A 16,425-nucleotide genomic window follows, 5' to 3' on the forward strand; every position below is an offset into this window, starting at 1 on the left:
TATTACAACAAAATTAATGCAATTCTTTACGCATAGTCACTTTCTATTCATTAATATGAACTTTACAGGCATAAAGTGTTGTTTTAAGGTTATATTGCATTAACTGAACAGCTCCTGAGAAGCTGTATTGCATGTATTCGAACATATCAACCAGGATATGAACTGGTTGAGCGTTTTATTGTCAACCACTCATCTCGTGCTGATCGGTCACGAATCACGGTTCGATCGTGCCACATACTGTCGTTAATGTTGCTGTTAAACTACACTCAAGAAAAACAGACAATTCAGATATTTTTGTATGTACATATATTTATTTATGTATTTATGTATGTATTTGTATGTAATAGTGGAAAACTAATATAAAGCCACAGATGCCTGAAACCAATCCTTGAGAAACCATAACATTTTATTTATATGTTAAATAGTCCATGCAGTTTCTAAAAAAAGAATCATTCGCAGGCGGAAATAATTTAATTAATCGCGGGACAAAATTCGATTCGTATGTATACATATACATATATTCGAAAGTAATTAAACCCGGCGGTTTTTATAAGTATACCGTAATTTATTAAATTTTAGTATGGTTATGGTATGGTGTGGTTAATATGGTTGTAAGGATGAATGGTAGCTAGTTACAGATCAGAGGATCAGGCTTCGCAGTGACTTAATCTTATTTTTATGACAACAACAACTTGACATTAAGTTTATGCGATTACATTACAACCAGTAGAGCAGTCACGAGAACATTTCCCCGCGGCCTTGAGGTTGCTTCCGCTTCCGATGGGTCAAGGTTCTATTCGGAAGTGTAACTTAAAACTATGATTTATTTTTACTTTTAATATTAATACATTTGGACGAATTTCTGTTATGTTTATTGCTGCTATTATTTGAACTATATTTTGAATTCATTAATAATGAACAAAATTAAAAGAAATTTCATGACCTACGTTCGAAAACTAGTAGTCAGAGGCATTCTTATTTGTCCTTTCTATACTGTGTGATATGGTTACATCCCTATTGCTGCGGGAATATTTGAACAAATTCGTTAACATTCTTTAATTTAAGATAAACATTTTTTCATTTTATGGTAACTAAGTAAACAAATTTTCAATCGTCATAATAAAAAAAAACTACTACTTATGAAATGAAATGGGAACTGATTCAACTACAAAGCCACTATGAGTTTAAATTTGGCACCAATATATTTCTGATGATACAATACTTGCACATACAATTGAGTATGTGAAGTTTGTATTTGGTACTCAAGTAAGTATACATTACAAGTATATGTTATCGATCCTGGGATCATGGTCAAACATGAGGTTATGAGTATAATTGCAGGTAAAGCCCTTGACTCCAACTAAACCGCGCCAAAGCTCCTAACATGCTGGAAAATAGAACCTTGAAACATGAGGAAGACATAGCTCATTATGGCTAATTGCACTAAATTCTATATGGAATTAAACTTATACTAATATATCATAATCCAATAACCAAATGTTATTACCGCCTATTAAAATAAACTTCTGGTTTCTGAATGAAATGATTATCTATTTGGTAGGTATTATTAGATGTTACAAATATAGCATCAATCACTAACGGACGAGATCAGGTTATTGATATCTGTGAGTCATGACTTTTTTTCCTAAACTTAGTTACAAATTGTGTCAATACTTTATATATATTTTTAAGTCATTTAAATGTACATTTTTCATATAGATTCATTCATTTCATTTCATTCATGTACATTTTTACACCATTTTCATATGCATGCAATGGTTACTCATTATTTATTAATTTACGTACCTAATTAAATTTTAGATAATCATTTAAAATATGAATCGGAGTTAGCTATATATATTATACATATAAATAACTTAGTTTACATTACTTTTTAAGCGAATTTTTAATATATAGGTACCTACTTGAAACGAATTATTGCTATAGTCAATTATAATGATATGAGGACGTATCCTTCACATGTTGTAAAATTGAATAGGATATCAAGTACATAATACAGACACTAAAAGTAAATTTAAATTGAGATTATCTTTTTTGAAAGTCTATTTCATTTATATTATTTTGTTGCTGCATTGGTCATACCCTGGACATTTTTAATGATTTAAATGTCAGTACTATATATATATACCAAGGATGGAGCCGGAGGTAAGCAGGTACTCATACTTCCTGCAATGGTTTTATAAGATACATTACCCATTACTATTGGTAATGTTATAAATATGAAAGTTTAGGATATATTTGTTACTAAACCGACTAAATGAATATGAATTAAATGTTGATAAATAACTTGACTGAAACATGGATAAGTCATCCTAATCCATAAATGTGAATAAGTAAAAAAAATTGAGTCGGTTCAATATCAAACATAATATTATTTATTTTGTTTAAGACTACATGTATAAAGTATATCTATAATGTATAAAATATATTCCTAACCAAGAAATATCCTCATTATGAATACATAAGAGTACCTCAATTGTTTGATCGCACGTGGGCAGACCAAAAGCTATATGTTAAATATTTGTATTTTATACATACATTCACATTTGCCTTTGAAATTAGCTCTCAAACAAGTTGTCAATGACAATTATAATATAACTACTACTTTGGAAAAAATGTTCTTCATTATTATTATGTTATCCAACTAATGAATTATCAAATTATTTATAAAATTACAAATACTAGTGGTCGCCCAATGGTCAAAATTCGGCTATAATTATTTTAATTCTATGTTTCAACATTATTAAGGTTCTATTTTCTAAATTCTATGTGTGTGTGTGTCAAATACATGGTAGTGTATGTAATATATTCTTTTATTTATTAACATATTTAAAGAACATAGCTTTAAAAACATAATAGCTGTCTGCACTCCTTGTCCATATATAAATTATAGTTTGTGCGAAATTTCATACTCGTCCATCCGCGCAACTTTCGTAAAAAGGAGTACAAAGTCACGTATTCATAAAGTGATAATTCATAAACTTGCCATAAAATGTGAATTGGATATTCAAATTAACAAATAAAATTTTGTTAATTTGAATAGACGATTAACATTTTATGGTGGTTCAAAATTAAATTTTCATGTTATTGATAAAACTATCTCTAAATTCTTTACCTAAAGACAAGTAAGTTATGCCGAATATTAGGATCTTATTATAATAAAACTAGATCCAATCCAATTAGCGTTACTGGTTACCGTTTTCTTCGTGTCACAACGCACGCGCGCCTTATCGAACTCGTCGTACATGTCAAGTTGAGATAGTGAAAGCAGGCTGCAAGCACATACATCTATGTCACGATACTATCAGCAGCATTTTGTTGTCAATCATATTGTTGGGTTTGGCTTTGTGTGTTACAGTTGGATTCTTATAATCACCTATGATTAAGCTGAGAAAATATTCGATATTGAGAATTTGATGTAGGTATTGTACTTTTTGTTGTACTGATTGTATCTTAAGATTCAGTTTCTTAGAAACTAAAGAGGATATACCTTTATCCATCCATATTATAGATGTCATATTATGAACATATTACTAAGAAATGTAGTATATAGTAATATTAATTATCACACATATATGAACCACATACATATGAATATGTACATGGATATACTCATATCTACAGTTATTGTTAAACTGCAGCAATATTATTTATAATAACAACAATTTATTTGAAATCACGACTCGGTATTTCCGTATAATTGTAACCATGACATAGATTTAAGAATTCGACCATGAGGACAGTGTCTAATTAGCCAATAAACAGATTCATCTTCATGTCGAATTTATTATACTTTTCGTTTAAACTAAAAAATCTTGACTTGTCAAAGGATAAGAATTTTTAATTAAAAATCATGACAAAAGACCAATGTCACTGGTAAGACATTTAAAAAAAATTGTGATATAGCTACTATCCAATTTGATTTATATGATACGCCTTAGATTTTTATTAAAAGATACCTATCAAAGAATGTAACAATCTGCCGTCACAACACATTACAGCCGTGTATGTACCTACATATATTACAGCAGTAAAGATATATGTATATTATGTGTTCAGCAAGGAAATATTTGTGGATATTATAATGCACCATTATAATATGTGCAATGTGCATATTATGAAATATATTATGAACATATTTTTATTCTAATGTAATATTTATAAAGTGGAATGTAATAGCTTTATTATTAAATAAAGTATATAGAAGTTATAAACTTTATAACTAAACCTTTATAAACATATATAGACCCTTTATGAAGAATACATATATAGCAGATGAATATTAATTTACATTTTGGTTTATTTCTATTTACTATATTTAAATATCTTTGGTTTTAATAATAAATGTACCGTGTAGTATATTGACATTATATTAAAATTAACGTCATATTTAAAGAAGATTATTTTTAAATATAACGTTAATTGTTTAGTGGCACATGTCGATATTTATTTAAATATTTACTAATAACTTTATACGTTATGTGCATACACAGTAAATATATTGTTTAACAAAGATAGGAGCAATGTATCCATGTTAGACAGACACCAGCATCATACTATGCATTTATTACCATAACTGTGGGCGTACTAGGATGCTGAGTAAGGACGTCTTCAATATTTTGTACATCCTTGTTCTAGATCACAATTATTCGTACCGTATCATAACGGGTCCGTACATAACCTTGTATAGAGTATGTTAATTAAGTTCCAATTGGATTATAAAATATTGTTAGGAATATAGCAATATTGCTGTAACTTATAAACTAGGCTAGATTAGGTCAAATGTAACCTAAATTTGGAGATTTACGCTGGCATATAATTATAAGCTAATATAAATTTGTTTATTTTTATAACAATGAATTTGTGAACTTTGCCAATCTACTTACTGTATAATAATAAAGTAGGGCAACATACATATTTATACATACGTATTTTAGTTCTCGAGTAATGTGATGAACTGGTAATAATATTTAAAACATTGTCTATGGCACCGAAGACAAATACAGTATAATAGATATATACATAGATAATAATATTAGTTTCACCCTATATAGATATATAGAAACACACTATCATCTATCATTATTATAAGTAAGTATACACATTAGGGATGGAGTCGATACGTGGGATATTTTATTAATAGCAAGAAAGCTACTGAGATGTACTCATGGCTAAGAACTTTAATGAAATACACGTGTAAATGTATGCATTGTATAAATGTTACTTGTAAGATGTGTTTACATGCATGCTTACATTAATCACGTGTTAGGAACAGTAAACGCTTCCTTGTTGTTTATTACTATTGACTCCATTTATCTATTAAAATTTAAATTAATTCATAAATTTAATAACTCTTCTACGTATAATTTGTAACTAACGATTATTATGTACTATTACTATATATTTGAAGACTTGTAACTGAAATTAAATAAACATTACGACGAAATATTTTATATAATAACGTCATTATTACAGTGGCTAAATATCGAATAAATTATATATAATTTTCCTCTCAACATCAATCCGCCAAGTAACCATTTCCTTTGTATTCTATAATTTTTTTCATCATACCGATATTAAAGATGGGAAGTTTTGTGAGAATGATGTGTGTTTGTGACACTTTCACTCCAGACCTACTGTACGGTTTCGATATACATAATATTAAAAAAAAGATTATAATCTAAATTAACACAGAATACTTTTATCCTAATTCACACAAACAACGGTACAAAATTAATGTATGCAGCTAGTTTGTTATAGAATGAAAAGCAATAGCATATTCACTTAAATTTAAAACACCATAAGTTTATATTTTATTACCTATTAAAATATTACCAAAGTTGGTAATATAGGTATATCTCCAAATAAGCATCTGTCATACATATCCTAAGACAGTCATTAGTCACAACAAACACAAAAAAATAATTGCTTCCAATCCAATTATGTTATACAGAGCGAGCTCATGTTATGTGCTATGAGCTCATTTTATGCTAAAAAGTTTTAATAGTGCAAAAACATACCATGTATTATTTATAATTGCTTTGACGATACCGGACCTCTTTTTTATATATAAACGGAACTTCTTGTGCCGGAACTTGTTAATTTATTACACTTATGAGTTAAAAGCTCTAATTATGAAAATTAATATATTCTTGATTTTCATAATTAGAGTTTTGAGATTTTTATACTATGTATTTATTTTTATTCATTAATGTTTTTTTAATTATACATGTAATGTAAAATTACAATACATTAAATAATTTTGGGAGTGTTGGTAGAACAAGAGACTGTCAAATATGATACGGATGACAATTAAAATTAAACTCAATGTTTAGTTACACATTTACAGAAATTACAAACTAACTAAAATCTAAACTTTTTATGTATTCTTTATTGTCTAATTTCATATATATACATATATATATATATATATATGTATATATGAAATATGTAGGAATATATAATTTAGATAGATATTTGTACTATTTCCACCTAAAAAGCTGATTTGTTTCCGTAATTACATTTATCAGCTAAATATAAATACAATCCCTTCGCTCACGCATACATTCGAACCAATTTAGAAAAGCACATTTCCTGAATTTTTCCTACAAGTATTGTAGGCTGTCTTTAGGCAAATAATTGTGTTAATTACTGTACCACTGTAGCCGCACAGATTTAGTTGCCAACCGTCCTAATTTTTGAAATGTCTTGGGAAGTCCTGAATAGATATTGGACAGCGTCATAGGTTTTTAAAATATGCACGCCTCTTCATTACTGATATTCAATAGTATAATTTTATCAAATACTTTTTATTACAAACCTGTATATGACTATTGCATCATTGCGTTCTGTTTTTAAACTGGATAGTGATGGATTTTTGAACATTAATTCCTGTTATTTTAAATTTTGGCTTGGTAACCCTACGCACAGGTAATATAATATTACATAGCAGCCGTGAAACCATGTGTCAGGAGTTACAATTAGAACATAACTTGTTTAAGACCTTTATTTGTAACAAACAGTAGGTACATACTCATTTATCAAGTAACGTCATAACCAATATTCAACCATATGGAAAACAAGCCACTGCCCACAGCAACTGTCGCAATTCATCATACGGTTACAAATTTAACGCACTTAATTAGTGAACGTATCTTATAAAAACATTTTTATACTTACACTATCTATATTTTCAGCTGCTTTGAATGTGCCGATTCCATTACAGATTTATTAATGGATGTAAAGAATATTAAAGGAATATTATCTAAAATTTGAAGTTTTAAATGGAGACTTTTTGTCTTGCATTAATTGATCCGTCAGTCATTCAATCAGGATAAGTTCTTTTATATAAAATTGATTACAGTAATTATGAAAAATATTAATTCGATAGTTTTTATAGAGATAATTGAACGAGTTTTAAAGATAGATAATTGAGTACAATAGCATTAACCTTAGGGGTTACTCCTTTTAGAAAATAATAAATTACTAGTTTACAGCCAAGTTAAAATTTAAAAAAATATTTAAAAAAATTATTGAAATTATTAAAAAAATAAATTATTTAAAAAAATAAAGTTACGTTATTAAGTTAATATGTGATGATTTCATCATGATTTCATCTATCGTATTCATAATTTTCTAGATTTGTTACAGTTTTCCAAAACAATATAGTAATTTGATACACAAAAAGGTCATATATTGTAAACTACTTCTAGTTTGTTGTGTATTATTATTATTCTTCTAGTATATTCCAATGGCACGTCACGAATCCTTATTTGCTAAAGTTAATAAATTATAGATTTTCATGCACGTCCTATGTCACGTTAACCCACTTATCAGCCGTCAACGATCTAGACTGCGTTCAAATCGCAATCGTAATTTATTGTCTTCTAACTTAGCGAATACTCAAGATATATGTTGTGTATGTATTATTAAACGCGGTGTTATAATAAAATTTTAACAGAATAAATATAGTAACCGAAAATTAGAATCCAGGCATAATCGTATCAAATACAGGCCATTCAATATTTATATTATTTTTTAAATATTTTATATATTATATACTTACATATATTATTTTTTGCCCGTGGTTCCCAGCTTTATACACTTGTGTGTTTTATAATTTTATAGTAGTCAGTGTTTATTTGTATTATATATGTATATATATTAATCTCGGTAATTCTAATTATTCCCACTAATCAAAAATATTGTTGATATATTTTTCTTTCAAAAAATGATTAGTTTATTATAAACGAAGGAAAAAAGTAATGTGTATAATTTTAGAAATATGGTAACATATCTTTTGTTTAAATTAAAATGTAAGTAAGAGGTGCGAAGGTAATAAATAATTAGACGATGTCAATATGACTCTATCTAATTACCTTGACTTATTATACTTTTATTATACTACTTTGTGTTCACTATAGATCAGTCTATCATTATTATAATCGGTAACTCATATCGTCATAATCTAAGTTTGTGTAATATGAAACCACGATTTTAATCAGATACTAACTTACGTTCACGTCTTATCCATTAATTATTAATGCAATAGGTACAAAAAACTCGATGTCTTATTATATTTATTAAACTAATTCTAATCCAATGGATTTAGATTGCGCACTTAAGCTTCTTTTCTTACTCATGAATTATACAATACCAACAAACGAATCAATAAACGAAGGAACCGATATTGTTAAAGATTTATTTGGTTTAGTCTTGATTACTTTAAATGAAGACTACAAAATAATGTGTCGATATTGAAATTAGACCAGCACCTCTATTATAAAATAAATATAATAAAATATAAATATCCAAATTTTACCCAATCGCATATTTTGATTACTCTACTCTTTGGAAAAGAAAGAATTTTTAGTAAACGCTCTATAGCAAAGGAGATCAAAAGATAGCTAGCAAAATCAGAATACGAAATAACTATGTTATATACTTATTCCGTATATGAACTGTTCTTAGTACTTAATTCCATTGTAAATAAATAATTAAATTATTAGAAAACAATTAAACGCTTTCACAATAATAGTTCTTACTCAATTCAATTTATGAAACTAGAACAGTTATGTATGCATATATTCACGTATGTACTTCTACTGCTCCTGTCAACTGTCGCACCCACAAATTGACAAACAGTAGATCAGTAACAGCTTTGTTTAAATTAACATTGAACAGTCTATACATAAATCTATAAACCTTCAAGAACTCTAATACATTACAATAAGGGTCAAATCTCATAATAATATGTTTCGTTACACCTTTTATATTACTACTTGCCCTATTGATATGTGTTAATGAATATACTCTTACGTATTACTTATTTAATGATAATGAATATATTAAATATTGAACTACATAAATATACTAATATTTCTATACATTACATTACACAACTCATTATTGTTACTACCTGTAAACACATTGAATATATGATAATATGTAGATTTCGGTTTTTATTTACGAATAATAGGAAGTTAATTTTCCTAATATTACGACTACATATATACCATTACTTATCAACATTGCTAATTTAATATTCGTACTGTTGCTCCTATAAAATATTTGTGCAAATTAGGTAACGATTAATAGTTGTTTAATTACCATAAAAAACAATATTTTCTCATGAAAATTAGACAGATTTCTGCCCTATTCTTTCCTCATCATATCGTAATTTTGACCCTGGTTTCCAAGTAGCTTTATTTACTTAATTTCTAAAATTTATCTTTTTTCACTATTCTAATAATCTTTATTCTTGAAATCGTGTTTTATGAAGTCTTCCGTATAAAAAAGAATACGAAGAATTGTATTCCTTTTTAATTTAATAAATGTATTGCATACAAACATGGAATGTATTGAAATTTACTGACTATCTATCTATTGCCGCTTTAGTGTCAATTGACTTTTTCATACGAATATACTAATTTTTATAACATTGATACGGCTTCTCTTCTCTAACCTCGGAAAATTTTCATTAATAAAAAGAAATAAAGTAGTGACTTCTTCATGACAATAAAATTAATTAATCGTGATAGCAGACAATTTCTAGAAAAAAGAAAGCAGTTCCTTTTTATTATACCTAGTGAGGCGTAAATACATAGTATTTACGATCTTGACCTTTAAATTTGTTTATTTATCTGTGTCTGGTATTTATAGAAATAAATTTAAAAATATCAAACTACTAAGTTGGCAGGTGTGCAACACGTTCTATTTATCTCTAGTAGATTTACACATGCAGGATACCTATATTATTTACAATTTTACATTGAAGTTAACCTTTCAATAATGTTCCAATACAAGACCAATCACTGGCCTTTCATAAAGTAGCAAACTGATTTATATGTTCATATTATTATTTTAAATGAGTTTCTGATATTGTCCGAAGTAATGCAATAAAGATGGGCTGTCTGTACTCACATCGTTTAAACATTAATCGTGAATTTAATAGTAACAATTAATCATTACGGTCATTACCTATACATTGAATTACCTAATTATTGTATTGATTTATTTAATAATTTTGTATCTTTACAATCGTTTGCTGACTGTGCCGACGTAGCTATTTGTTCTTTGCTCAGTGAACAGCGTATGTACATTATAAAAGATATTTAATTGTATAAATATTTTTATACTTTTTAACGTAATATATTTATTGTTACTAGCACCTTCTTCTTGAGTTATTGCGGTCAAACGCGCTCAAATTTAGAAAAAAAAAACTTCGAGCATCTACTTAAAAACAATACAAAATAGTAACAAATGGAAAATTGATTAAATTTCTATTAGCAACGTGTTCTATTTTCGTTCTTTGTATTAAAACTACATTATTTTCAAAAGTGGTTTTCTTTCTCACAATTATTATTTTATTATTGTTACAATCAATCCAATAAATTTAACATTTGCTCGTTAAAGTACAATCATACCATAAATAAAAGAGGTATTCTATAGGTATGTTTAAGGAATTGCAACAAATTTAGTTTCAAATAAAATAACCATGCTGCATGAATGCGAATACCCAGGTGTGATAAAACCTGATTGAAATACCTCTAAACATTCTGTAATAAAAATTACCAATAAGGATAGTTGACTTCGTTTCCAATAGTTGTCACAGGCATATTATTATTAATTTCATAACTTTTTATATATTGTGATAATATACAAATAATTTACTACCATTTTCATTGAAATATACTAATAAGTAGTACTTTGTGAGAATAACAGTAATAAAGCTAAATTTTAAAATGTTTCGAATTTACATTTATATACCTATCAGTACACATGACGGTACCATCGCCTTATCTATTTCTGACATGAAGCTGACTAGAGTCCGTTTTATTCCACGTATATGTAGAATACTATCATTTATTTTTATACAATAAATAGTATTTTTTATTATTTATATCCAGTTTTGGAGAGTTCGTACTCTCTAAAATTGATTCGATAATGGCACTAAAGAAATTCTGTCTGAAAAGAAATTAAAGAACAATGTGTGGCCTAGGGTATTTGGCAACCTAACAATTCATGATAGCTTGTAAAGCCCCTATAGACACCTTTTGGGACATGTACATTTATTATTTCAACAATTGCACCATATACTTAAAGAAATTGCTATTTTATGGCTGTCTAGATAAATTACAAAGAACTATATACTTCAATACTATTGTTGTACTATTTCGTTAAACATACCTACTATATTAAATCATAAAGAATATTATTTCAACCATACAAAAGTAAGTTTCTTTTTAAAATACAATAAATTATATTTTACACATAGATACGAGCACAGTAGATTTATATTACGTGATCGGTCGTTACAAATACAATATGTATACTTGCTATATTGTCTCATATCAACTGGTTGGGAACTACTACAAGAATGTATAACCCTGAACGATATAGACTTTTACGTGTATTATTTCTGATACAATTCTTGGTTCAGTTCAGTATATGTAATGAGGGTCTCATTAGCGATGCATCTCGGTTAGAGTGGACCGCGCAAGGTCTCGATCGGAACGTACGAGCAACGAGTATCTGGAACGCACTCACAAAAACGAGCGACCACTTTGTGTCTAGTGTCAAGCACGTAAGCAAGGGATAATTACAATGACGTGCCTTAAATAAGCAATTAATGATCCTGTAGTCTATTGTATTGATCATTGATATGCCCAAATGCTTAAGTATTATGACATTTTTATATTCACGAAGTCATTGTCGTGAATATTAAAATGTTCTAAAATAGAAAATCCTCTACTATTCTGTTTTCCCTTGTTTTCTGTATTTTCAGGGTTTGATGGTACCTATTATTTTGATTCTGTAATCTAATTTGATGTGGAATCACGGAAATATTACGGAATTAGAATCACGGAATTTTTATATAATTCCGTGAATATAGATATATTATTAAATATAATATTTTTGTTAAGAATGTGTAAAAAGGATCGTTAGTAATTAGTTTGTATAAATAATATATTATAGTTGATTAATTGACGTTAGATCATATAGACTTAGTGTTTTACACAATTTGAAAACATTTCAAATTGATTTTGAAAAAATATTTATTGTAAAAGATTATTATAGCAGAAATGAATTTCTGGATGACGAAGATTTATTATATATATAATCCATTTTTATATTCTTCTATTTATATAATCAATAATACCTATATTCTTTTTTCTTCAATCATATTTGTTCACATAGGTAATTGCATAAGATAGTGTAACTCATTATTTATTCTAAAACCTTTGTTATCTGTACATCACTAATAAAGAATTTCAATTACAATATTTTAATAAATATGTGTAATCTTACTATAGGTGCTAGTATATGCGGTAATTATAAGTGGATTTTTATAAGTAAACATTGGCACTACAATTTATAACTAGACAACAGCCATATAAATTTTACTTCGTTCGTATGAACTAGAAAATTTTACATATTAATTACATTGTAATATATTTTATTGTTTCAGAAATATACTACGAGAAACAGCGATACGATGGCTGGTTCAATAACAGAGCCTATCCAGATTGGGGGTCAGTCGGTAAGTAAATTTAACATCAATTTTTTTAAGTATATTATTTATATTTTAAACGTTTTGTATGGGAAATAAAGTAAAACTTGGGTATTGATATAGTATTTACTTAAGCTATTAAAATTGCAAACATGCAAGCGGCCCTCCTACGTGTGAACTGTATTAGTCGCGCATAAACATCAACAACTACTTCAAATGTTGTGTCGCCTCTCGCATCAATGATTAAAATGCTCTTAATCATAATTATTTGATTTTCGTGAACAGATTTATAAATACGTATAGACGTACGCACAGGCAGGGCCTACGTAGGTATATAATATTGTGTAAAAATATAAAAACCTCTCCACTTCATGTCATTCAGAATTATGGTTAGTACTTATATATGTTTTTACAAAAACAGTAATAAATCATTGGCTAATTCATTTGCTATAAGAAAATATTCAATATCTGGTTTCTAGTTTCTAGTTATAAATAAATTATCTATAAATTTTCAACAATTTATTGTAACTGGGACTAGTCACAGAACTCTGAAATATTAGGAGTAATATTATTGTTATATTATATTCTAAGACAGATAGCTTAATTTCACACTAGAAATCGATTCAAATAAAAGTAATAACACAATGTAACGATTTATTGCAACATTTTAGAAATCACATTTTGTACAAATGGTCAATCAGATTAATATTAATTATTAGTAATACCTACAGACAACAATAATACAGTAACTTTTACATAAGAGAAATTATCAATCGCATTTGTTATTTTAGTACACAATCGGCTATTCATGAGATACTCAACTGTGTTTAAATCTATTTGTCAGCTGTCATTATCTGAACTGACGTTAATCAAGTCATATTTGATTTAGATATAATATGATTTATCGACTTAACCTTGCTTTAATGTTTTTAGTTTATTTTTTATAAGGACTTGTTTAAATGAGAGCGTTTTGCGAGTTGATACGCACATAGACAAATACAAATAATGTTATACGCATTTTTATTTTTAGAATGTTTATGTATTTTTTAACAATAGATATTAAATTACTGTAAGTTTAATATTATACAACAAAATGTGAAACGAAAGTCCTGTAGTAAAAGACTTCAACGCGTAGTTATGTATAATTTAAATTATATTCAAGTATTAAGAAAGTAATTTAATGACAATATCAATGTATAGATAACCTACTATTGATTGCTTGGGTTGACATATTTTATTATCTGTTGTTGAACTAACTCTTAAAAGTACGGCATTGTTAATATGGGTTACTGTTGTACATTACAAGAAATTATATTTCGAAAAGATTTTAATGTCGCTTTGCAATTAATACATAGCAATGGACATAACTACTAGATTTGTATTTTTAAATAAAACATATTCTTTTTTATTATATATATTATAAAAATGAAATATAATGAAATAATAAAAACATAATGTCTTTTCTTAGAGTTGGACCTAAGTTGTTAATGGAACTTCAAAGTAGGTAGATAGTGCTTAATTTCTTGCATCAAACAGCTGACCAAGAATCAAGCACAAGATGACTAGGCTAGATATTGACGTTATTAATTTGTCGTAACCTGTTGAGCAAACGTAGTTGTGAGATAAGCTGTACGCTTGTAATCTAAGAAGTGTATCTGCTCAGGTTTCCGTCGTATCCATGAGCAGCGATATGTTTCTTTCATCACTGCTCTGTAATGACAACTGGTATATCACCTTTCACAGCTACATCAATTACAAACGCAGAATTGGCCCGATTTTTAGCAGACTTTTAAAAAAGGAATTTAAAGTCGGTAGAAAAAAGTTTTCAATTATATATAACTATTGTTTTATATGTTGTACTTCAAAAGATTCTAATCATTCTTTTCTTATATGCTAGCTAGTGCATCTTGTATGGTTTTCTATAAATTTGATTAAGATCTGATGACTATTTTTGGTATTATTCACAACATATTCTTAATATTTACGACCAACAATTTGATGAAATGGAAACAAGTGATGAATTAGAAACTAGGAAAGGCTTAAAGTTACAACTGAATAATAAATATTTTTTTATGACCTTCTCGAAACTCACATATTTCATAATCTTTCCTCCTACTATTATCAATATAATGTACGAGCACCATCTCTTTTAAATATTTATACTTCTATATATTTTTACCCTCATATATCCTCAGAAATGGAATAACATTGTATTTATTGATACTTAATTGTATCTATACATATTACGATGTAATTACAAATACTGCCCTATTAAATTATCCAATACTCGATTTTTATTGAACATTGCTGAGGGCACTTAAGAGTTGCATTATAAAGTATTGCCATTGAGATTAATAAACAACAGCGTTTTTCATTAAAATAATTACGCTATAATTTGTTAAAGAATAACAATGACTTAGTTTGAACACGTTGTTAACTGTTGAAGTGAATAATTTATATTATTGGTATCGATAAATGGTCGAGTATTACAATAATGATTATTATTAGGCATGCAACGAAATTGCCGATGGCTGTGGTCGTTTCTCCTTGTTCCTAATTTGTTATTCATGTTGTATATGAACTAAAGATTGCACCATCGCAGCATCACGAGTATCTTAAATTAGCGCCAAACTATATATATGAATCAATCACTACACGAATTGATAACATGCATTAGTTATTATGTGAAATTCAAAACAATTTATTTAAGGGGACATGAGTTGTTACCATATATACCTACCTATATATTTGGATGTACCGTTACGACTGTATTCTTAGATAAGTAAAGACATTGGCAACTTTCAATATCCAACGCAACATTTCACATGCCCAACTTTATTCAAGATATATTTATATTTTAATCCAATTAAGATGAATATGAAGCGACTGATTCTAATTGAACGTGGTAGTGGGAGGGTTAGGATTTCTCAGATTAATTTTTGGTTTGAATCAATTCTTTCTTTATCGGAGATTGAGTTAGATATATAAGTTGGCACACACAGTTATTTTTTATAGATAGATTTTAAATAGTGGTAGTAGACCTATAGTCACGACATGCTTAATTATCTCAAACTGTTATGTATAATTTAAATAACTCAATATAGTCATTTTAAGGTATTAAGTATACGTGATATCTATATAACCAATTAAATTTTTCAATTACAGCACCATAATTAAAATCCTTTCAGTCTTTACACGCAACTGCAATTTGTTGTAAAGATATGTTGACCAAACAAATCGTTCGAAGAATCGATTAATTACATGAGAACGGAAAGCAAAAACACCTTACAGGTATTATCAGTTTACCATATATGTCTATGCATTCTCTTTTGCTGTCACTTTTGAGTGCTCCAGTTACAGCAAAATTGTCCGCAACGACATGTCTCGTATTT

The 16,425-nt window shown here is 27.9% G+C and overlaps 1 protein-coding gene across 1 annotated transcript in view; it reads left to right on the forward strand.

The window, feature by feature from the left end:
* LOC131846828 (dual oxidase) overlaps positions 1-16,425 on the forward strand; it is a 45,105-nt gene that overhangs the window by 8,837 nt on the left and 19,843 nt on the right. Inside the window, exon 3 of the mRNA XM_059196244.1 lies at positions 12,992-13,063. Within this exon, the coding sequence (XP_059052227.1) occupies positions 12,992-13,063 (72 nt within the window). The remainder of the gene's footprint in view (positions 1-12,991; positions 13,064-16,425) is intronic.

Source organism: Achroia grisella, unplaced genomic scaffold (assembly GCF_030625045.1).
Source record: "Achroia grisella isolate CSIRO2021 unplaced genomic scaffold, CSIRO_AGI_Agris_v1 utg512, whole genome shotgun sequence".
Taxonomy (NCBI): domain Eukaryota; kingdom Metazoa; phylum Arthropoda; class Insecta; order Lepidoptera; family Pyralidae; genus Achroia; species Achroia grisella.